At 35.2% G+C, this 25,659-nt stretch overlaps 2 protein-coding genes and 1 non-coding gene across 3 annotated transcripts; 1 reads left to right on the forward strand and 2 right to left on the reverse strand.

Annotated features, from left to right (window-relative positions):
- Positions 1-2,096: 2,096 nt before the first annotated feature.
- Positions 2,097-2,168, reverse strand: TRNAN-GUU. Its single transcript has one exon. It is a non-coding gene; the product is annotated as a tRNA-Asn (tRNA).
- Positions 2,169-12,512: 10,344 nt separating this feature from the next.
- Positions 12,513-14,047, forward strand: LOC110708916. Its single transcript, XM_021887141.1, has 2 exons — positions 12,513-12,961; positions 13,039-14,047. Exons 1-2 carry the CDS (start codon positions 12,513-12,515, stop codon positions 14,045-14,047), a joined length of 1,458 nt encoding a protein of 485 aa, XP_021742833.1.
- Positions 14,048-22,388: 8,341 nt separating this feature from the next.
- Positions 22,389-25,659, reverse strand: LOC110708557. The gene is made up of 7 exons (XM_021886722.1): positions 25,404-25,659; positions 24,254-24,472; positions 23,968-24,054; positions 23,646-23,792; positions 23,434-23,460; positions 23,227-23,322; positions 22,389-22,939 (listed from the first exon to the last, which is right to left on the reverse strand). Exons 1-7 carry the CDS (start codon positions 25,599-25,601, stop codon positions 22,727-22,729), a joined length of 987 nt encoding a protein of 328 aa, XP_021742414.1. The 5' UTR covers positions 25,602-25,659; the 3' UTR covers positions 22,389-22,726.

A 25,659-nucleotide genomic window follows, 5' to 3' on the forward strand; every position in this document is an offset into this window, starting at 1 on the left:
AAATACACATTATTACGAATCTAAAAAGACCCCACTTGATATATTTTTTCCCTATAGATTATTGTATATTTAAGGTCAAACTTTGGTCAAATCTGACATTCAGATAAGATCATATCAGATAAGATCAGATCAGACAAAACCAGATCAGAGCAGACCAGACCAGATCAAATAAGAAAAATTAAAGTGAACCAAATAAACCCTTACTAATGAACCCTTACTAAATATATATCCTTCTCTGTTTTTTTTTTCATTATGGGTAATTAATATATCTTTTTCATAATTAATTCTTAACCTTTCTCTCTTCCTTAATTATACTAACCCTCGCTCCTAAGTATTTTTTTTTTTTTAAAAAAAAAAAAACCCCTCCTAAGGGCTTGTTCTCTTCAGCTAAATTTAGTTTCTAATTTCCTTCTTCCATAAAATATTCAGTTCAGTTCAGCTCAATTCTGTAAATGAGAACATGCCCTAAATATAAGATATTTTACTTAAGGTTTTTTGTTATTTTTCGTGAATTTTTTTTCATAAGACTGCTTTAATCTGTCAATGGACTCTCATGTAGTTTATGTTTTCATGAACTGAAACCTCTCTAACTAGAAAATTCTTCCTTGCATTCCAGGATAGACCTCAACAAAGTTCTTTCTCATTTTCTTTTCAGTTAGTAATGAGATAAATTAAATTTTTTAGCGGATTTCAAAAATAACAAATATATAGACCCTTTCAATACATAAAAAATCGAATATTTTAGCTCTCAATTTCAACACGAGATCGAGGGACTTTCTTTTCTGTAAATAGATAGTTTTTTATCCAAAAAAAGCAATTAATCGGTAGAATTTTTCTTCTTAAGTATTGAACTGAATATTTCATATAAAAAAGTTTTGATCCCTATGGAAACGTATTAAAAAAAATTTGCGTCTAAAAAAACGAAAGGATTTTTTGATTGATTTAAACCGGACGAATATATAATAAAGCAATTTCGAGAAATAATGCTTCTGTAAGTTACCGTTTAACCGTTTTTGATTTGCCCTTTTTTATAAAATCTACAAATTCTATAAGTCGAGAAAACTTTTCATTTTTTTGTCAAAAAAATGAGGTTGATGGGGAAAAAAATCCCCATCTTTTATCTTTTAAATAAGAAACTAAAATAAAAAAAGAAGTTGATAAAATCTTCGATATATAATCTATATATCGATAGTTTTTCAACAAAAAACATAAAGTACTATGTTAGTGTTGTCAATAAGATTTCTTATTCTCCATATCATAAGAAAAAGTTACAAAATTTTCTAGTTCAAAAAAATAGTAATTTATAAATACAAACCTCCCTAAATCCTTTATTTTCGATTTTTTGATTCTAAACGAAAAATGGAATTTTTTCGAATTTGTTATACCATTTTTTTTAGTCAGGTCGATTTCGATTATTCCAAGGTTTGATTACTTATTTTTCGTACAAAAAAACTTTTCGAATTCCCGGTAGAAAGAGATTTTGCTAACGAAAAGGCTCTTAATGCCGCCCAATACCCCCTTTTTTCCAAATATTTTTACGAATACGCTTTTTGTAAATTGAAGTACGTTTTTTTGGAACTGCCATTTAAAATTGAAAAAATTCATTATTCAGTGTTATAGTTGGATGTGAAAGACATCTATTGTTCAAATGAATTCGTATTTTCTATTAATTATCTATGTATTTAGATTCTAGGTGATATCTTTTTTTTAATAAAAAAATTGACAAGGATAACTATAAATAGAAACTAGAAATAAATTTTCTATATTTCGATAGAACTAATCGAAAATATTTGATTAGGAGAAACTAAAAATTCTCCTGCCTAGAATGTCCATAAAAAAATTCGTATGAAATCGAGTAAGATTAATTAAAATTTAATAATGAATACTAATTTCGAGTTGTAAATAGCCCCGAACAAAAGATTATCCCGCACCTACACTGAAGTATTGACGGAGATTTTCAAATAGCGCAGAACAGAATGAGAATGTGATACGACGAGATAGAAAAAAAAACAGGGAAGGGGTCACTCACTTACCTACTCTTAACGGTCAAAGCGAGCCCCTTCATTCTGAATTAAAGAATGAAGAATGAATCCAATCTCCCCAAGTAGGATTCGAACCTACGACCAATCAGTTAACAGCCGACCGCTCTACCACTGAGCTACTGAGGAACAACGGGAGACTCGATCTGATAGAGTTCCATTCCCGTTCTCAAACCATGACCAATATGAGCTCGAAGCTTCTTTCGTAACTCCCGGAACTTCTTCGTAGTGGCTCCCTTCCATGCCTCATTTAATAGGGAACCTCAAAGTGGCTCTATTTCATTATATTCCATCCATATCCCAATTCCATTCATTTAATATCCCTTTGGTGTCATCAACATAAGAGATGTGGGTTCTAGTCTATCTCTTTCCTATATATGGAAAGTTAAAAAATCATCATATAATAATCCAGAAATTGCAATACAAAAGAAAAAGGGAGGTTTGTGATGATTTTTCAATCTTTTCTACTAGGTAATCTAGTATCCTTATGCATGAAGATAATCAATTCGGTCGTTGTGGTCGGACTCTATTATGGATTTCTGACCACATTCTCCATAGGGCCCTCTTATCTCTTCCTTCTCCGAACTCAGGTTATGGAAGAAGGAGAAGAAGGAATCGAGAAGAAGGTATCAGCAACAACTGGTTTTATTATGGGACAACTCATGATGTTCATATCGATCTATTATACGCCCCTGCATCTAGCATTGGGTAGACCTCATACAATAACTGTCCTAGCTCTACCCTATCTTTTGTTTCATTTCTTCTGGAACAATCACAAACACTTTTTTGATTATGGATCGACTAGCAGAAATTCAATGCGTAATCTCAGCATTCAATGTGTATTCCTGAATAATCTCATTTTTCAATTATTCAACTATTTCATTTTACCAAGTTCAATGTTAGCCCGATTAGTCAACATTTATATGTTTCGATGCAACAACAAGATGCTATTTGTAACAAGTAGTTTTGTTGGTTGGTTAATTGGTCACATTTTATTCATGAAATGGGTTGGATTGGTATTAGTCTGGATACAGCAAAATCATTCTATTAGATCTAATAAGTACCTTGTGTCAGAATTGAGAAATTCTATGGCTCGAATCTTTAGTATTCTCTTCTTTATTACCTGTGTCTACTATTTAGGCAGAATGCCGTCACCTATTTTTACTAAGAAACTGAACGAAACTCCAGAAACGAAAGAAAGTGAGGAAGAAACAGATGTAGAAATAGAAAAAACTTCCGAAACGAAGGAGACTAAACAGGAAGAAGAGGGATTCACCGAAGAAGATCCTTCTCCTTCCCTTTTTTCGGAAGAAAAGAAGGATCCGGACAAAATAAAAATGGATGAAATGGGAAAGATCCGAGTGAATGGAAAGGACAAAACAAAGGATGAATTTCACTTGCACTTAAAAGAAGCATACTATAAAAATAACCCAACTTCTTATTCTGGGAATCAAGATATTTCGAAGTTCGAAATACTTAAAGAAGAAAATAAAAACCTATTCTGGTTTCAAAAACCCCTTCTTTTTCTTCTTTTCGACTATAAACGTTGGAATCGTCCAACGCGATATATAAAAAGCAATCGGTTTGAAAATGCGGTAAGAAATGAAATGTCACAATATTTTTTTTATACATGTCAAAATGATGGAAAACAAAGAATTTCTTTTACATATCCACCTAGTTTATCCATTTTCTGGGAAATGATAAAAAGAAAGATTTCTTTGGCTACAACAGAAAAATTCTTATATGATGATGAACTATACAATTATTGGATTTATACGAACGAACAAAAAAAAAACAGCTTAAGCAATGAATTTGCTAATAGAATTACAGTTCTAGACAAAGGACTTTTTTATATAGATGTACTCGATAAAAAAACTAGATTATGCAATGATAAAACTAAAAATAAAATTGAATATTTGCAAAAAAAAGAAATAAAATTGATACATAAAAAAAATACCAAAAAAGATAAGAGGAGATTCGCCCGCCCCCTACATATTTGATACCCTCACCTACAAAAAAGCTTGTAACACCAAAACCATTCGGAATTCCATCAATTATTCGTCTATCAAAAAATGAAACTAGTTCAGCCAAACCTCTTACACCCTTAATTAAAAATTGTAAACTGCTAAACATCGCCCGCAAATCTCCACATAAAGCCCACAAATTAAAAGTGAAATGACTCTTTTGCCCTCGAACTAAAATTATATTTTCTCTACTCTAGTAAAAAACACACTCTCATCTTCTCTTAACTTTGTAGTCTCACTTTCTCTCTCGAAAATATTTTTTCAAAATGTCGAGGCGGCAAGGCAAGGAAGTGGCGGCACCGGTGGCCGGAGCAAGGGGGTTTGGAGGAGGAAAGGTATGTTTTTTTTTTTTGTAAATTTTTTTATTTAAAAAAAAAAAAAAAAACCGGAAAAGGTGGTGGCCCGGCGGCGACTGGTGGCTGGACGGCGGTGTTTGGGCGGCGGCGTTTGGCCCAGACGCCGACACCACGGTTCCGGCGCCTGTCCCAGACGCCATTGCCACAGTGATGGCGCCTGGGCAGGGCGCCGGTACCACGGTGGTGGCGTCCACGTCAGACGCCAACACCGTGGCACCGGCGTCCTGCCCAGGCGCCACCACCGTGGCTCTGGCGTCTGGGACAGGCGCCGGAACCCTAATTTTTTTTTTTTTTTTCATTTTCTTTTATTTTTTTTTTTGAATTATTTTTTCAAATTTTTTTTTTGCTTTTTTTTTGTTTTTGTTTTTCCGTTTTATTTTTTAATTTTTTTTTTTACTTTGTTTTTTCCAATTTGTTTTTTTTGGGTAATTTTTTTTTTTGCTTTGTTTTTTCCAATTTTTTATTTATTTATTTATTAGGTTATTAATTTTTTTATTTTTAGGTTGTTAATATTTTGTAATGTTTTTAATTTATTTTCCATCATATGTATATTGTTTTATTTATTTATTTTAATTACTTTTTTTATGTGTATATTACATGTTTATATTGCATATTACATGTTTTGTTATTTTGTGTTAGGCATCGTATTTTCGTTGTGGGGCTGGGAAGAGTATGGACATTATGAGAAGTACGATCAACTCAATGGAGAGTTCGGGGCCCAGACACGTTAGATCCCGTGGTATTTCGGCCTCGGCTCGTAGAGAACGGGTGCACTATTCTGAGGATGATGAAGATGATGACGGTGATGAGGAGGAGGAGGAGGAGGAGGATGCAGATGAGGATGTGGACGATCAGAGTGGACCATATGATGATTACGGTCCATTCAGTCAGAGGCTTGATGATGTGTATGAGACGCGTAGGGTAGACGTGCGTAAGGGTAGAGATGGTAGATTTGTTAGTAGATCTGGCACATCATCTGCGTCCACTGTGTCTGCGGTTAGCAGAAAACGGTCGAGGGCCGTTAATGATTCTTGGGTGGTGAGGGGCGAGGTGGCTGGGGGACCTATAGACGGGAGTGTGATTCCTAGCTTTCTAGGACACATCGCTACCCGTATTTGGGAGGACCAAGAGCGGGCTTTGGATAGCGGCATTTTGAAATGCCAAACCCAGGAGAGGACTTGTAACTTCTTGTGTAGTTGGGCTGAGGCTTGGCCGGAGGAGAGCGAGATGGTCGGCCGATTGAGGGGCACTAGAGTGAGCCACCTTCCTGCCACCATGCATGAGAGGATTGACTCGACGCTGATCACGGCTTTCGTTGAGCGATGGCAGCCGGACACGAACTCTTTCCACCTTCCGTTCGGTGAGATGACGATCATGTTGCATGACGTCGAGGCCATCCTTGGGATACCCGTAGTGGCGCGTCGAACCAATGATTTTGACCGCAACGTCCTCCTCCCCATCGGATACGCTGCAGAGACCTATCCAAGTCCTGTCCGTACACGTGGCGATAAACAACTCGGTTTGAGGCGATAAATGGTGCATGCACAAGGTAGTCCATGAGTCACCGATAAAGCACATCCGCACCGAATAGCCACTTCATCACCCAACTCCCTCATCCTGGTGTGCTCGCTCAGAATCAACCCCAAGCAGTAGTGTGACACACGACCATGGAGAATCTTAAATATGAAATGGCTATACATCGTGCCATGTCGCCGTCTGGAGTCCTCGAGAGAGTTCTTGATGCCGTTCCTCTGAGTATCAATAGCCTTGTTTATTCTCTCGAACAGTGTATCCAGAGCAGAGGTGGAAGAATCAATCCAGTCCTTCAGAGCTCTATGAGCGCTCTCAACTCTACATGTAGTAGTGTTTCCAAAATGAAGAACTTGGTTTGTCCAATATTTGACAAACTTTTCCCTCTGAGGCACCCACTGCTGCATCACATAGTCTACGATTGCCGAGCACCATTGGTATGCATCCTTGAAGTTATCCAAGGCTCGGTCGTACTCTGCCTCCGTAGTAGCTTGCAGGATCTTCCGCCACTTACCATTTACCAATCTCTCTGCTGAATCTAAGTTCTTGTTGAAAAGGTTGTAGGCTTTGACTTTCACGCAGTTGTTGATGTGCCATGTGCACAGTAAATGGCTCGACTCCGGAAACAGCTCCGCTATAGGGGCAAAGAGACCTCCCTCACAATCGCTGACGATGGCCGATGGCTGAACACTTGGGCCGATGTAATTTCTCAACTTCTCCAACACCCAACGGTAACTCGCAACCGTCTCATCCTTCATAACTGCATAACCAATCAAAAAGTTTTGGTTCGTTGGAGTCATCCCAACCATCTCAACCAGTGGAAACTTATACTTGTTTGTCTTGTACGTTGAATCGATCAGAATCACAGATGGCCAAGACGAAATCATATCAGCACAATCAGGATGCACAAGGAACAAATGAGTTACCTCCGATGTGTCTTCATCAGATTCAAACCAGTACAGGTAACCACGTGCTTGTGCCTGGTGTAGAAGCTGCTGGATAGGGTTCCTTCCCTCTGACCGTTCAAACCTCAATTTATGTCTGACGTTGTAGATGTGTCTTCGGTTTGGCTGGTCTTCAGGAAATTTCTCCAACACAGATGCTAATATTTTAGCAGGCTTCACTTGAGCATCACTCATTTCTTTTACAATTAGTTTCGCACCAGGACTTAGGCCACTTAACTGTCGATGACCCACTTCATATGCGATCATCTCATGGTTGTGATACCCCCATTTACCGTAACTCTTCACTTCCCAACCGTCACCCCTTTGCTGTTGTCGAACCTTTACTCTGAACTGACACCCACAACCTTTCCGCTTTGTATCAAACCGAATCGCTTGACTGAAATCTCGTTCCTCCCTTTTGCGATAACGGTCGCATCTCAAAATGCGATCCATTCTACCATCCCGTTGAGATTTATGAGTTGCTACTACTAAACAAAAACCTGATCTAATTGCAACATGTTTCGCCCAATCAACCGCTTGTTGAGCATCTTCGAACAGACCATCGTGTACAAAAATCCCACTATAATCATTTCCGTCTCCACCATAATCCTGCAACAATAACATATAAATATAATCACATAAGATTAGATTAAATTAATACATTTGACACAACATTAGCACAAAAGCAAAAACAATAATAAAATATAAACAACAAACAAAGAAATAAAAAACATAAACAAAAAGTATTCAAAAAAAAAAAAAAAACAAAACACAAAAATAAAAAACATAAACAAAACTTTAGATTAAATAAAAAAAAAAAACAAAAAAAAAACATAAACATAAAAAACATAGCGATCAAAAACACAAAAATCAAACACAAAAATTTACATTACATTTTAAAACAATTAAAAACAAAACAAAATAAAACAAAAAAAAAACGAAAAAAAATTTTAACACAAAAAAAAAAAATAAAAAAAACAAATTTTAAATTAAATTTAAAAAAAAAAAAATAAATAAATGCAGTGGCGCCTAGCCAGGACGCCGCCACCGTGGCGATGGCGTCTAGCCAGGACGCCGCCACCGTGGCGATGGCGCCTGGCCAGGACGCCGCTTTCATGGTGGCGGCGTCTTGGCCAGACGCCGATGCCACGGTGGCGGCGTCCTGGCCAGGCGCCATCGCCACGGTGGCGGCGTCCTGGCTAGGCGCCACCACTACGTTCACGGCGTCCCGGCAGGACGCCAGCCGCCAATTCGTGGTTTTAGATGGCTTCGTACCTCCTTTTCCGGCGTCAACGGCGTCTCTCCGGTGCATCTAGCCGACGTTGAGGGCTCTTCGGTTTCACTCGGCGATCCAGTCCTGCTCCACATTTTTGGTGAGTGAAAATTTTTATTTTCGGTAAAAATTAAAACAAGGGCAATAATGTCAAAATTTTTAAAAAATGTGGGCTTTATGTAGAAAAACGCGGGCGATGTTTAACAAGTCCCTAAAAATTTTGCGTAAAAAGCATCGATATAACCACGGTTAGCAGACCAATTATATATAATATTTATCAGCTTGTCCCCAAAAATTCTTTTTTGCCCTCTTTTATCAAATAAATTAATTAAGTCAAAATTTTTTAACGATGAATAAGCGGGTTTATAAAACAAAAAAGCTATAAATATTCCAAAAAAAGCTATACTAACAGACAAAGTTGCATTTATCAAAAATTCATACGAGTCAACAGAATTTTCGGAATTTGAATCTAAAAGATTCATAGATGAGGTTAACCATTTCGTTAATATATCCAAAGCTATTCCTTCTTGATTGAATGGAATTCCTATGATTCCAATGAAGAAAGTAAACAGAATCAATAAAATCAGAGGAAATAACATAGTATTATCGGATTCATGAGGATAGGCAGAAATATTCTTATTGTCAAAATCAATAATAGTAATAAAAGATCGAAGCATTTTTCTTAAATTTCCATTAATTTGATTTTGATATGGTTTTTTCGAAAAAAAAGAAACCCTTTCCTTCTTATTCATTGTTAATAAGGTTAATAAAAGAAATTTTTGATTAATGCTTTTCAATCCTTCTTGACCCCATAAAGATATTGAATAAAAAGAACTGCTTTTTTTTCCACTATAATTTTTTAAAAAAGCGTTTAAATGCCCTTCAAACGTAAGTAAATAGATTCTAAACATATAAAAAGCGGTTAATCCGGCTGTGAAATAAGCTATTATTGCAAAAATTGGTGAATATATCCAACTATCATTAAGAATTTCGTCTTTGGACCAAAAACAAGCAAGAGGCGGAATACCACAAAGCGAAAGTGTACCTATTAAAAAAGAGGTTTTTGTAATTGGTACATGTTTTGTTAACCCCCCCATAAGAACCATATTCTGACTTTTATTCGGAGAATATCCAACAACAGTTTCCATTGAATGAATAAGAGATCCAGATCCTAAAAACAATAATGCTTTTGAATAAGCATGAGTAATCAAATGAAATAAAGCAGCTCGATAAGAACCCATACCTAGAGCTAACATCATATAACCCAACTGAGACATTGTAGAATAAGCTAAACTTATCTTAATGTCTTTTTGAGCAAGAGCTAAGGTTCCTCCTAGTAGTACTGTTATTATACCTATAAAAGAAATTCCATACATTATGGAAGGTAGAATTAGGAAAAGAGGCAGCAGTCGAGCAACTAAAAAAATTCCCGCGGCGACCATGGTAGCAGCATGGATGAGAGCTGAAATAGGAGTAGGCCCCTCCATAGCATCAGGTAACCATACATGAAGGGGAAATTGGGCCGATTTAGCAACTGCACCGGCAAATAACAAGAAAGCACATAAAATACAAAATAAGGAATTCACCTCGTTATTATTAATTAAATTTTTAAATATTTCAAACAAATCTCGAAACTCGAAACTGCTTGTTATCCAATAAAAACCTAAAATTCCTAATAATAAGCCAAAATCTCCTACACGATTAGTGACAAACGCTTTTTGACAAGCATTTGCGGCAATAGGGCGTGTGAACCAAAAACCTATTAATAGATATGAGCACATTCCAACTAATTCCCAAAAAATATAAATTTGGATTAAATTCGAACTAGTAACTAATCCCAGCATAGAAGTATTGAAAAAACTCATATACGCAAAAAATCTCAAATATCCTTGATCATGAGACATATAATTATCACTATAAATAAGAACCAGAATTGCAACAGTAGTTATTAACATTGACATAATAGAAGTAAGTGGATCTATTAAGTAGCCAAATTCTAAAGAAAAATCATTATTAATCGTCCAAGACCATAAATATTGATAAATAGAATCATTATTTATTTGTTGAATAGCCAGCTTCATGGAAAAAAAGCATAACTATACTTAATAACAAAATACTCGAAAAAGCCCATATACGTCGAAGATTTTTTGTTGCCATCGGAAAAAATAAAAGTCCAGATCCTATTAACAAAGGAACTAGAAGTGGAAGGAAAGGTATAATCCATGCATATTGGTATATATGTTCCATAATATACTAGAATAGAAAATTTTTCTATTTAATTAATTTAAATTATTTTGTTTACCATTCACTGGCTCTTGTCTCTTTTGAAAGAAGTCGGTCAATAAACAGAACTTTTCGAAGCCTATGAAGTAGGAAACTAAAAAAAATTTCCCTTTTATTTCCATTTAAGTTATTTCAAATATATATTTAAAACATCCAAATTCGACTAAAAAAGACTATGAATCAGAAAATCGACTAAATATCTACTAAAGTCAAATATATATCTACTAAGATATTTAGGGCTAAGGAGAGAGGAGGGGCTTTAATCCTTGTCATATACCACTCAACTTTCTGATCCTGATCCCTAAAAACAAACACAGGATTCCATCCCCATAATCCCTATACCTCTCCTTTTATTTTCATAAACGAACATATATTGTTAAAGTATTAAGGTTTATGAAATATGAATCAACTATTAGAGATATTATATCCCTGGATCTATGAACTTTTATGGTATATAATCATAACATTATTATTAATATCATGCAAGGATCTTTGATATTATCTTTAATTTTATAATCATAATTAAGTTATTAGAGATTGTACTAGCTTCAACACCTGAATCACTGTAAATAGTTGTGTTATCATGTCATGATTAAGTTTCTTAGAATTTGTTATATACACTTGGGTGTATTGTACACCTAACTAAGGGCCTGTTCATATTTACTGAACTGAGCTGAACTGAACTGAACTAAACTGATTGGAGCTGAACTGAACTGATTGGAACTGAACTGAACTGAACTGAATTGAGTTGAAATGAATATTTTATGAGAGAGGGAAATTAAGAGCTGAACTGAACTGATTGGAGCTGAACTGAACTGAACTGAAATTAAGTAAATGTGAACAGGCCCTAACCTAAGGTTACTTTTTGATCGATGATAAATACTTATGGGTGATGTACGGTGTGATATAACAACCTCTCAAGCTTACCAGGCCAATATTAATTTCTCACAACTAGCCTTATCGCCATCACCTTTTTTTTTTTTTTTTTTTAAATAAAAAAATCCATCTACTTTTTTTTTTGTTTGAGGAAAAAAAAAATCCATCTACTTAAACTTAGTATAAAGAGGGGAAAAACGTCGCGCTACCAATAGAACTTAGATTAGTAATACTCCCTCCGTGTTTTTTTTAAGTATTACACTTCCCATTTTTGGCCGTGTTTTTTTAAGTGTTACACTTCCTTTTTTGGCAAAAAACTACATTAAAATATTATATCTTTCTTTTTTCACGGTCCCCACCCAAAACCACTACTACTTTTTTTACTCCCTCCGTTTCTTTTTACTCGCAACAAACATGGGAAGAATGGACTCCTAGGCAAAAGATTTTAAGGGGGTAGATTAAAGTAAAGGGCATGTGATTAGGAGAGTTAAATTGGGAGGGGAAAAAAGGTGGTCCCTTTATTAGTGGAGGCCATGTGCCCTTGTTTTTTTTTTCCTCTTTTTTCCCTCTCTTATTCTCGTAATTGGTTGGAAGTTTTTTGGAGGCAATTATTTTAGCCTCCAAATTTTCATTTCCCCCCCAAAATTTCATGAAATTTTAAAAATCATTCAAATAAATTTCACAAGGCAGCAAAAACCCCAATTTTACCAAACAAAAGCTCCTTATAAAAAGGAGTACATGTTTCATTCACCACCATACATCAACATTCAAACACAGAAGGGTTTTGGGGGGGGGGGGAATTAGAATTCATCAAAAGCTGAAGTTAGAGGATACAACCCAGAAATTAACCGAAATTGTTTCAAAATTACAAAAACCATAAACTGTAATTAGTCCTAATTCCTAATTGCTGTGTTAGTAGTAGCAGCATTAGTGAATTTGTACACGAATTAGGCTCCACTGAAAGCTCCCCAAAAAAAAGCAAGTCACCTCCACTTCATCACCTACCATCAAATCCTAATTTGTACAAAAACCATAAACTGTAATTAGTCCTAATTCCTAATTGCTGTGTTAGTAGTAGCAGCATTAGTGAATTTGTACACGAATTAGGCTCCACTGAAAGCTCCCAAAAAAAGGCAAGTCACCTCCACTTCATCACCTACCATCAAATCTGAAAAAAAAAGGGACTCATGGCAGAAATGTTGGATGATTTTTTCAACATAAACCAACTGCTCATGGAGCAGGACATGGTGATGGAAGAGAATTCCAGCAGTTCAGGGTCAGAAACTCAAGAGCCAACTAAACAGCAACAAAATGAAGACAATTCATCAGCAGAATCAGTAACAGATACAGAGCAAGAAAATCAGCAACAAATATTTGTGAGGCAAAGCAGAGAATTAAACATTCAAGAGAAAAGGCAGATTGTTAATGATATTCTGCTTAATATGGTAGGTGACACACTGCCTAGAGGAATGCTGACCTCATTGGCAAAGAAACATCATGTACACAGATCTACTACATGCAGGTGGCTAAAAGAAATCAAAACACACATGCAACTGGGAGAAGCAGTGGATGTCAGAACCAAGAAGTTAGGGAAAACTGGTCGCAAGCCTTTTGAATACTCTGATGAGTGGCTTGTGTCTGTGCCACTTTACAAGAGAACCACAAACAGAAGTATGGTGCTGCTCTAAATGTCAGTCATGTGGTGATACACAGGTTGAAGAAAAGGGGCAGACTTAGGGCAGTGTCAGCAACTAATCACCCAGCATTATCAGATAATCACAAAGTTGCAAGGCTAAAATGGGTACTGCAACACATTCATCCAATTCCAAGTGAGGGGGACCCTACAATTATGGATATGCAACATCACATACACATTGATGAGAAGTGGTTCTACCTGAACCCAGAGACAAGGACTTTCTATCTCACACCAAATGAAGAGGTCCCATACATAGCACACCAGTCTAAAAGGTTTAAGATAAAGGCAATGTTCATGGGAATGGTGGGCAAACCACTTTATGCTGCAAATGGGACTCTGATACACTCAGGGAAGTATGGTTTATCCCCTTTTGTGAAACATGAGAGGGCAAAAAAGAAAAGCAAAAACAGAGAAGCAGGAACAATGGAGACTAAAGCAATTCAGAATGTGAACAGAGAAGCTATTAGGCACATGATTTTAGTCAAAAACATTCCAACAATTCATGCACAATGGCCATCACAATTATCAAAGAATATAATCATACAATGGGATAATACTAGGCCACATCAAGTACCATCAGATGAAAAGTTTTTGGCAGCAACACAAGCTAATGGGTTTAACATTCAATTTGTTTTCCAACCTGCACAATCACCAGACCTTAATGTGTTGGACCTAGGTTTGTTCAAGGCAATTCAGTCCATACAATACCAGTCATTCTCAACAAATATTGATGAGCTAATTGAGAAAGTGGCAGAGGCATTTGAGGTGTTTGATCCTACACTAAACAGGTACACTTGGATCACACTACAGGCTTGCATGATTAAGGTGTTGGAAAAACAAGGTGGGAACAACTTCAATCCACCACACATGGGAAAATCAAGGCAAGACAGGCAAGGGACTTTGGAGGAAATTTTGAAGGTAGACATAACTCTAATTGCAGACACAGTGCAGTATCTCAACACCCTTTTTGTCCCAACCACAGGACCACAACCAGAAAGTCAAGAAATGGAAGTAGATGCAGATTGAGGTTCACATAAGCAAGTAAGAAGGTGCAACTTTTTGTAAATGAAGAAGACAACAAGTAATTTTTTGTAAATAAAGAAGTCAACATCAACCAAGTCAGAAGACCAAAGACTGCCACACATAACCATTAACATGAAAACTAAGTTTTTGTTTGTTTTGTAATGATTAGGTGTCTTTTGTTAAATAGAGTAGGTAGGCAGTTTTAGTAGGTAGTTATTATTGAAATGGAATTATGTACAATCTACCATTTTTTGGGCAAATGAAATGATAGCATTAACAAGTAGACAGTGTGTTAAAAATATGGCATGGTTATTGTACTGTCTCTTTTTTCCATCAGATGGGATTGGTTTAACCATATTAGCTACCATTAACAGGCACCTCAACAACATCCTCTGTTAGAAGATGTTGGAGCTTCCTTAAATAATGGGCTCAAGTCATAAGAGTCCCTTCATCATTTGGAAATCCCTACAACTATGATGCAAGGTGGGTAGAGGGACTCAATGCATCATCACAAATAACCAATAAAAGGGACTCACTCAAACAGTGGGGACTCATAGGCAACAACATCAACACACATCAAACCAGAGTATTCCAAAGGCTAAATCACAACTTTTATGCTCATCACCCATACATCAAAACATCTCCAAGTTGCATGACTATAGACTCATATCAACAATAACCAACCCACAACAGCCCATTCATATACCATGCTGAAAATAAAACCACACAACCCAAGCAAAATCACAGGAACCATAAGCAGCCCAACCAAAAATCATGCTCGCAATATAACCAAACAATAGGCGGGCAATGAATTGAAGTCAAGTGCCCACATATATAACAACAACAACAAATTTCCCTAACCCAAAGCAACAATTTCAACCAGCAAAAGCACAGGAGGCAACACCGACCCCCAAATTATAACCACAATCACCAACACTCGCAATACCAAATCAACAAATTCAAGTCAAGAAGTACAACCATCAACCATAGCCAACATAATTACAGGAAAAAACACCCACAAATGTTTCTTTTTTACACAAAAAACCAACAATCAACAGTTTTATCCAACAATATCAAACACAAAATGAAAATCACAACCAAAAATCAGTCTAAGGGACTCATATTTAGGCAAAAATCATAAAATTAGGGTTTAGTAATAGTTACGCTGCATGCTCAGAGATCTGGGGGGAAGTCATGAGGGTACTTGTCCCTCAAATACGCCATGTAGCAGGGATCCCAGTCACTGTAGTCCTCCTTCCAGACAGATCTAGGCCTCTTCTATCCCCGAGGAGATGCACCGTCGCCTGAAACCTTCTCAGGCGTCTCCATCTTGTCCGAGGCAACATTTTATGGGCTCTCCTTCGAGCTTTTCTCGGCAGCGACAACTTCAACAGCAGGAGGAGGTAGTTCAGCAACCACCGGCGCCAGAACAGGGACGGTCTGCATCGGATCTACTTCTAGAATTTCCTCCTCGTCGCTGGAAGTGGACAATTTTGCCTCAAGAGTACCGAGAAAACGAAGAAGAACAGCGACGAACTGGTTTCATAACACCAGATCCCCTACGAGCGATGTACATAGTGGATTCCTCACCCTTTTTAGGACGAATTAGGGACTCTTTCTTTGCTTTTTTGGAACTCATTTTCACAGAAAATGGATCAGAGAGAACTAGGGTTTCACTCAGGATATTGAAGAGAGAGAACAGAGTACGAAGATGAGAGAGAAAGGAGGGAAATGGAGTAGATCTAGGGTTTATAATGTTCATCTGGAGAATTCTCCAGAATAAGGAGAGTCTGGGCACCAGCAACGAGGAAAATTGAATGATCTTCATTCAATTCTGGTAGTTGAGGAGTTGAGGAGTTGAGGAGTTGAATGATTTCTAATGAAATCAAAAAGAGGTGGGTAATTTTTGGTGGGAATGGTTAGATTAGATTAGGTTAAGTGAATTAGATTATAAGTTAGATAAGTAGTGTTTAGGGATAATTAAAAAAAGTTTCAAAAATAAGTAAGGGTAAAATATTCATTTCACCATTAAAAAATACCATAAAAGGAAAGAATTTTCTTTGTTGCAAGTAATGTGTACCGTCCAAATATGGTAATTGTTGCGAGTAAAAAGAAACGGAGGGAGTATTATATTTTTCCTCTCACATTAATTAATTTTCATTAAACTATTCATCACCCCACTATCTTTCTTTTACAATTTTTTAATACTCCAACTACCCCACTTACCTCTTATTTTATTTTATTTAAGTCAATTAAGTTGCCTAAAACTATGTGCCGGTCAAACTGTAACACTTAAAAAAACACGGAGGGAGTAATATAAGTTATACCCCATTTGTTTAAATTTTAAACATACATTCAAAATCAATCAGAATGTAGTATGAATGCATAATGTATGCTCTTGCATTATAAAATATTATTGTATATAGTTGGATACTTGAATTTTTATTAGATTATTTTTTTTGAAGAAGAAATGTATTAAACAACCCCGAATCAAATACATTTACTTATAACTAGTTTAGGTCCCGTGCCGCACACGGTAATTATATTTTTAAAGAAAAATATTAACTTTTAAATATAACTGGTTATTTTACAAAAAATTTAAAAATTCTAAAAAAAATGTACACACTACTCTGATGTGAATTCTAATAAACAGATGAACCACTATTTTTATTACGGAAAAAATATGAATATTCCCTTAAAGTAACTAAAATATGTCCCAAATTATGATAATATTTTCTACTATAATCATAAATAATGTTTGTGTGGAAAGGTATATCAATTCTTTTATATTTATAGTAATATCTTTGTTATTAGGTCATATACGAAATTATTTTTGTATAAGATTTTATACTATAATTAAATTTTGAAAAAAAAATAAAATAGAAATAACTAAGGACACACCAGGAGATGACACGTGTCATTGCTGGTGTATCTTTTAGTATATAGTTATTGATTATTGATGATTGATTATTGATGATTTATTAAGCTTATTATTAAAACAATAGCCAAGTTAAAGCTACATCGATGAAGGACCTAAAGAGAGGGGAGATAATCGATCATCATTCCAATCAAAGCATTCATAGAAATTAGGTTCAAGTAGGCAAGGTTCACTTGTAAAAATGTACCAATAACAAACAAACCCACATACATGAGCATCTCTTTCATCAACAAATATATCAAACCACCTAGTTCCCCATAATTCCCAGTAGAAACTACAATAGAACAACGTTGTTCCCCATATATTTCTACGAAACGAAAAATACCATGAATCTTGATACTGAATCGCTTGCTCGCCAAGATCATCGTCCTTTGATTTGCAGTGTACCGTTAGGTCCATTCCCTGACCTATGTAATTAAAGATACTTACTGTTGTCTTGGGTTCTTTAAAAATGGGATTTTCATTGCAAGTACTTGATGTAACTAAAATCGTGGTGATTAAAGAAAATACTTGATCCCTCAAATTAACCATCAAATCGAAGTATGTATTATATTTTTTTGCTAAAATAAACATGAATTTAGAAGAAGAAATCAAAGGAAATTTGAATATAAAAAAAGAAGGGAGGTGTATATAATAGGTTGAGACGTAAGTACTCATGTTGGTTAAGTTAAAGGTTTATGAAACATGAGCAACCTACTACTAAGCTTATTAGTAATAAAAGGGGAAAAAAATACCTAATGTACCAATGCAATAAGAATTAATAACACAATTTGACTAGACATTCATTATAGTTTTCGTTCAAATAACCAGAATTCAAATTAAAATACATACATTTATTATTTATCAAATTAAACATATTTCTAAAACAATTGTCAAGTAAAAACTACATCCATGAGTAACCTATAGAAAATGGAGAACTATAACCTCTCCAAGAATATGTAACATGTTAAATCATTAGGTGTAAGTGTGTAACTAGCTAAGCGAGGTCTAGTTGAAAAAATGTAACACCAACAAATCAATCGACCCACAAACTTCATCGTCCAAAAACATGTACCTCAATTCGTATATTAAAAACATTTTTGTATTCCCATTTGAAATTACAATAGAACAATATTGTTCTCCAAAATTACCTTGAAATAAAAAATAGACCATGGACCTGGAAAATGAAACACTTTCTCACCAAAATCAATCATCACTAAATTATTCACTCACTCAAATAATCAAAGAAGTTATAACTGTCTTGATATCACAAATCAATAAATACTCAAATCCATTTATTTAATTTTATTATTACGGTTATTCCTAAAATAGTTGTCGATGAATTAAAAAGGACTTAAAACTAAATCGATGAGCTAGGGACCTAAAGAAAGTGGAGAACGACTATCATTTTTCCAAGGGTAACATTTAAAATAATCAGGTCTAACTAGACAAGGCCAATTTGAATAGATATACCACCAACAAACAAACCCACATACTTGTGCATCTCTATCACCAACATATATATCGAACCACTTAACTTCCTCGTTTGCCCATTTGAAGCTACAATAGTACAACGTTCTTCCCCACCAATCACTACGAAATGAAAATTGCCATGCTTCTTGATAATTAAGCACTTGCTCACCAAGATCATCGTCCTCAGATTTGCAGTGTAAAGTAAGTTCGATTCCCTCGCCTAGATAATTAAAGATGGTTACATGTGTATGGACGCCATTGCAAGTTGATGCAATTAAAACAAGTAGAGTAATTAAGGAGAATAATACTTGGGCTCTTGCTTTCACCATTATTTAAGTGTATATAATTTTGGAAGCAAAAAAAACCAATGGAAATATGGATGAAATAAATAAAAGTGAGGTCTATATATTAAAGAACTCATGTTGGAAGCCAAGGTTTATGAAACATGCATGAACTAACTACCAAAGATGATTGATTCTTCATATTAATGATGGGGAGAGAGAATGAAAAAACCATGTCTTCTTAATTTATCTTTAATATATTGGATGGGAGGAAAATATATAATCGTATGTATATGATTGCCTTTTATTGATATAGGAATGAATGGTTGATGTGATATTATGTTAATATCATATGAGATATTATTGTGAATTGTGATCTGTTGTGATAGATGTAAGAAGTTTTAACATATTTTTGGGAATATTAGGAATTAGGATTAGATTTTTATATTGTCTATATAATTGTATATTGTAATATGGTCAAATATTATGATTGGGGAAAATATATGAGAAAAATACAAAAAGAAATATTTTCCCGAAATGTAACATCTTTTAACTTCCACAGGACGAAGGCTGCATAACGTAAATGTATGCCACCCGCAAGTGCTAAATATGATAATTGTGATATATTTTTCATATAAATCTTATGGTAATATATGAGGTTGTTCAAAAATTGAAATACTTGAGTTCAGGTTCAAAAATGCTTACTTAAATTAGATAGTAAAAGTGATTTTATCTCTTGTATTGATAAGTTACTAATGTTTATTATAACATCTAATTTATCTTTGCTTAAGGAAAATTGGAAGGAAGAACAATAAGACAATACGGTACGTCGCGTACAATACCATAATTTCAGGTCACTAAATTACCTTTTGAGTTTTGACACCAAAATATATAGTTACAATAATTTTGATATAACGAATGGGGGTAGGAATAATTTAAGCACGTTCTGTATAAACCATGTATCAAGAAGAGAAAAATAACAATTATTGCATTAAAATTTGGAATGATTGTCCTCCTTTTATCATTAATTCACATCTTTTACAATGGCTTTTGCATAGAGATGAAATATATTTATTACTTATTTGTATATCTTATTCATAAAGAGTTGCCATGTTAACATTACATTGACGAGGGACCTATAGAAAGTGGAGAATCATAACCTTTCCATGCGTAACAAGTTAAAGCACCGGGTGTAACTACACAAGGTCGATTTGGAAAAATGTACCACCAACAAACCAACCCACATACTTCAGCATCTCTTTCATTTACATATATATCAAACCATCTAACTTCCGCATCTTTCCATTTGAAACTACAATAGAACAACGTTGTTCCCCAAAAATTAGTATAAAATTCAAAATGCCATGCATCTTGATAATGAAGCACTTGCTCACCAAGATCATCATCTCTAGATTTGCAGTGGATAGTAAGGTCAACTCCTTGGCCTCCTAAACGTATATAATTAAAGATTGTTACAACTGTTTTGAAATAAAATTCATCATGAGCACCGTTGCAAGTTGATGCAACGAAAATCGTTGCAAATAAAGAGAATACTTGAGCCCTAGGTCTCACCATTGAATCCAAGTGTTTTTTTTTAGTAGAATGAATAAATATGATTGTGGAAGTAAAGAAATCAATATAATGGAAACATGAAGGAAAACGATTGAATCAAATACTTCATTTTAAGGAGAGTACTCATGTTGGGAAGTTAAGGTTTATGAAACATGAACCAACTACCAAAAAATGATTGAATCATCACATCAATGAATCAATGATGGGAAAAGAAAAAAAAATTAAAAAGCATGCATGTTTTTTTTTCTTAACTAAAGTTTTGTTTGATATGGATGGTTTTAATTCTAAAGAAAATACCATGAAGGCTGCCTAGGGTTATATAAACGTATGCATAATCCACAATTTCCTAGCATATGCCTAAGTTTAGTGCCACAAATTAAGCATAAGTAACAGATTTTGTACCATGCTAAGTTTTCATTATCAATAACATCCTCGATCAGGGTGACATTAGGGAAGGAGGACTCTTGTGGGCAATCCGAGAGCACCGTAACAAATTTATCACCTAGATAAACTTAGAATGTAAATCAAATAGCAATTACATGATAATATCAACAATTTTTCAATAATTATTGTTGGTCCCACACTTATAAATTTTATTACGAAATCGTTATGTTGACAGATGAAGTAAACGTATTTACAAATCACACTTAATTTGCATTTTTTGGTTTTCTCGTTGATAAAATTTGGCTGGCTCGTTATACAATTGTACTTTTTCATGTTCATGAGGGTCTATGATGTAAAAGATCGACTAGTATAGACTATAAAGATTAACATCATATTCCACTATACTTAATAATTCATTCTGAAAATAATCCATTGGCCACCTTTTTGGCAATACCATCAATCCATTTCTTTCCAAAAGTTGATCAATTACACTTCCTAGTACTTCGTATTTATTAATAGCTTACTCCTAAAATTATTTCCAAGAAATCATCTTGAAATTACATGGACGAGGGACCTAAAGAAAGCAAAGAACTATAAGTACTCCAAGGGTAACATCTAAAAGTATCGCCTGCAGCTAAGCAAGGTATAATAGGAAGAATGTACCACGTACATACCGTCTCACACACTTCAAAATCTCTTGCGAAAACATATATATCACCCATTTAACTTCCTCGTCTCCCCATTTGAAACTACAATAGAACAAGGTTGTTCCCCAAAAATTAACGTAAAAAGAAAATTCCCATGCCTCCTTGTATCCAATCACTTGCTCACCAAGATCATCGTCACTCGATTTGCAGTGTAAAGTAAGGTCCTTTCCCTCACCTATATAGTTGAAGATTGTTACATGTATCTTGGGATCAAAAGCATTGCCATCACCATTGCAAGTCGATGCAGTAAAACTTATTAAAATTAGGGTCAATACTTGAGCCCTTAATGTCTTCATTGAATCTAAGTATTTAAAAAAAAATATATGGAAAGAAAGAAATCAATGGAAACATGAAGATATATTAAACAAATGATGGACGTCGTATTAGGTCAATATATATTAAGGAGTACTGAACTTGAGAAGGTTAATGAAACATGAACCAACTACCAACTAAATAGATCAGATCAAATACACTTATTAATCTTGCTCCTAATAGCCAATAGGTCACCCTTGAAATTACATCGATGAGGGTCCTAAAGAAGACGGAAAATTAAGAGTATTCCAAGGGTAACATATATAAACAACGCGTGCAAATAGGCAAGGGCCAGTAGGTAAAATATACCACGGGCAATGCATCCCACAAACCCTCACATCTCTATCGTTAAAATATATATTAAACCACTTAGTTTCCTCATCTGCCCACTTGAAACTACAATAGAAAAATGTTTTTCTCCATATATTCGTAGAAAATGTAAAATACCATGACTCTGTAAAATGAACCACTTTTTCTCCAAGATCAACATCCCCGGATTTGCAGTGTAAAGTAAGGTCAATTCCCTCACCTATAAAATTATAGATTATTACCTCTGTCTCGAGTTCAAGAGCACCACGATCACCATTGCAAATTGTAGCAGCAATCATAATTATCATTGAAATTACTTGAGCCCTTGATCTCACCATTGAATCCAAATAGCTTTTACAACAAAAACACAATTTCGGATGCAAAACAATCAATGGGAAATATGAATATATAAAATGAGAGACATGGCAAGAGCTCTATCATGTATTTAGGAGAGTAAGTGATGAAACATGAACTAACTACCAAATAAGATTGATTCATCAATGATGAGGGGAAGAGAAAATGAAGAAAGTGTGTATGCTTTTTGATGACAACAATTTTCTTTTTATATGTTAGAGAGGAAAATATATCATATGATAAGTTTTAATGAAAATACCATTACAATTCACAGGAAAGAATTTGCTGGGCATGAAGAATGCTAATGTAACTGCATGCAACCCGCAATTTCCAAGTGTATGCCAAATCTTAGAGCCACAAAGTACGCACAAAGTCACTGATTTTGGGCCAAGTCTTCATCATCAACAGCTTCCTCGATAACATTGATGCAAGAGCCAACAGACATCCCCTTAGACATGGCATCAGCAAGTTTTGCTCGAGCTTCTTCATGGCGGCGTAAGAGAAGGATAGTATTCAAGACTGCCCACCTCAACTGTGAATCCGCTTTCTTCTGTGTGAACCCCAAGCTCTTGAGCAAGCCATCCAACTTTGATAAGGAAAAACAATTCAAATATTAGGAAAATACAGATATGAAACCCAATAGCACAATGAAATCAAGGTTTATGAGTTACTTTGATTTAGGCTAAAAAGACCAGTTTAATGTAGGCTAACAGAATTTTACTGTGTTCGTGAAGGAATGACAGATGCATAATAGTTATTTTACACTAAGGGGGGGGGGGGGGGAAGGCTTTTAAGGGCAATCGAGGAACAACTAAGAATCTAAGACATGATGATTAAATCAATGTAATGGCCAGATAGATAAGTAGGATGAACCTTGTTAATATCAGCTAAACCTCCTTCAGCATATCCGTATAATAAGTACTCTGTTGCTACACCAGCCAATGCTATACATGAGAATCTGTTCAGCATCTAATCAAAGACATAATACTGCCATGATCATTAAAAGTTTCCTGTTAATTAACATGAGGTTTCTCCAGAAAAGGGAGCCTCATAAAAGCTTGCACCAAGAAGAGATCATACCGTAGATGACATTTTCCCTGCGTTGGTCTGCAAATTACAGTCACAAATTGATTCAGAATTTCACATTCAAGCAAACAAAGCTCATCGCAAATAAGCAAGGAAAAGACCTTCAAATGCACCAAAGCATAAGCAAGTTGGACAAGATAAGACATGATAGTCCAGAGGGAGTGTTAAAGGAAAGAGAACTCAACAGGTCATAGAGAATAACTTACTTCTTCGACGAACTCAAAGTCAACAAAATTTGTTCCTGCTTGAACATTGAGAGACCCTTCTTTGCTCAAAGCTTCTAAACTCGAAAGAGTATAACTCTTTGGAAGGATGCCAAGCAAATAGGCAATTAAAAAGTGCCCAGCTTCATGCTGCAGTTGAAAATTGATCTTCTGGTCAGCTCAGGGATAGCAAACACTTAATGTATGAAGCAAAATGCCATCCTATAAGGAAACATCTACCATATATATACATCTAAAAGATAATGTATCCAATAAGACTATACATATTAGCTCCAGGAAACGAGATAATAATCTATGTACTTACTTGAATAACCCGGTTGTGGTACTTTTGACTGATGGTATGACCAATTGTATCAAGAGCCAAACCGGCAATTCCTCCACCAAAAGAAATCTGTTAGAAGCCACAGATTAGCACATCGTTTAAATGATTCAAAGCATTTCTCTAAGCACAAAAACTTAATGCAGTGACTCAGTCCAAGAATAATCTTTTTCAGGAGCCTCTACCATTATTCCATTAATATAAGAAATAAAATTCTCAAGTTTGACAAAAAAAAAAAATAAAAATAAAAAAAAAAAAAAAAAATGGTTACCAAGTCCAATGTCCAGAAGAATAACAATCCCAAAGAGATGTAAAAGAGTTGCTGGGGGTTAAGTTCAAAGGCGTTCCAAGCAGCAACACCACCTAAAACAGCAGCAATCTGCAGGTTCCTTTCAATTGAACCAAGAGTCGTATCCACAGGTGATAAGAGAGAAGCAGCTTCAATTCCATTCAGCTTCAATTCATCCAAAGTATAGAGTCTCTGAGGCACCTGCACTGCACATCACACTTCCACTTAATAACACAATACTAAAGTCCAAATCCACAACATCTTGACTTTGAGACAATGATCATGTATGTGTAGGGATCCAAACAAGTCCTAATGTCCAGAAAGCAGTCCATAACATTGATCAAATTCATTGTTCCACGCTTCAAACCCTCACACCCTTGTCCAATGTATCATGTCAAGAGTCGGACATAGGCCACACGGGTTACTGAAGCTCGGCACAAAGATTCACATGCTCAAAACTTTGAAACTAATGCACGTATCCAATACATATCTCAATTACACCCATCAGACAAAATCAAACCAAACTAACAAACTCTATGTTGATGGAACATTAAAATCTATCATTAATCTTCATCTATATATTTTATTATCAGGAATTCAACCTACAAAGTCTGAGGCCAAATTGGAAACACAAATGTTTTGCAATTTCATCTTTAGTTAATCATGTAGAGCAGCTCCATCCAATTCACCTCAAAGATGTTCACTTTATATAAATCAAGTAAAAACTTTATATATACACCAAGATGATTGAAAATACAATCCCTTTTTTTAATGGACAGAATTCAATCTTTTAAAATTATACTTCGTACAATTAACACATATATACAATTATAGTTGTAAAATATAGGGTCACATAATTTGTTTTGCATATCAATCTCATAAACCAATCAGATCATTCTACTTACAAAATGATACCAAAAATGAAGTTTAATTAAATGAAATAATCAACATCTTCACCGGAAATCAATTCTGTAAAAATTCATATAAAAATCAAAATTTAGAGAATACCCAATAAAAGAAATAGCATAATTTACAAAAGGGTAATACTGAATTGAATTCATATGAAAAGGGGTATGATGGAATATTATAATAAAAAGTCATAAAATTGAATAAGAGAGAGAAAAAGAAGAACCTGGCGAGCAGCGCCGAAGCAACGGAGGGCACCAGGTTGGGTAAGGGACTGCTTGACAAGAGAAAGAGCGGCTCTTTCATCGCCTTTGGCTAATTCATTGTCGAGTTTTTCCAGAACTTGCTTTCGAACACTCGCATTTCCTCTGGTTTCTGAGGTGGGGCCACATGTTATTTTGAAGTTTATTAGTGTACATGACATTGTGATTGTGAATCTTATTCATTCGTTTAGTTTCGATTGTTTGTGGATTCTAAGGGAT

Source organism: Chenopodium quinoa, unplaced genomic scaffold, assembly GCF_001683475.1.
Source record: "Chenopodium quinoa cultivar QQ74 unplaced genomic scaffold, ASM168347v1, whole genome shotgun sequence".
Classification (NCBI taxonomy): Eukaryota; Viridiplantae; Streptophyta; class Magnoliopsida; order Caryophyllales; family Amaranthaceae; genus Chenopodium; species Chenopodium quinoa.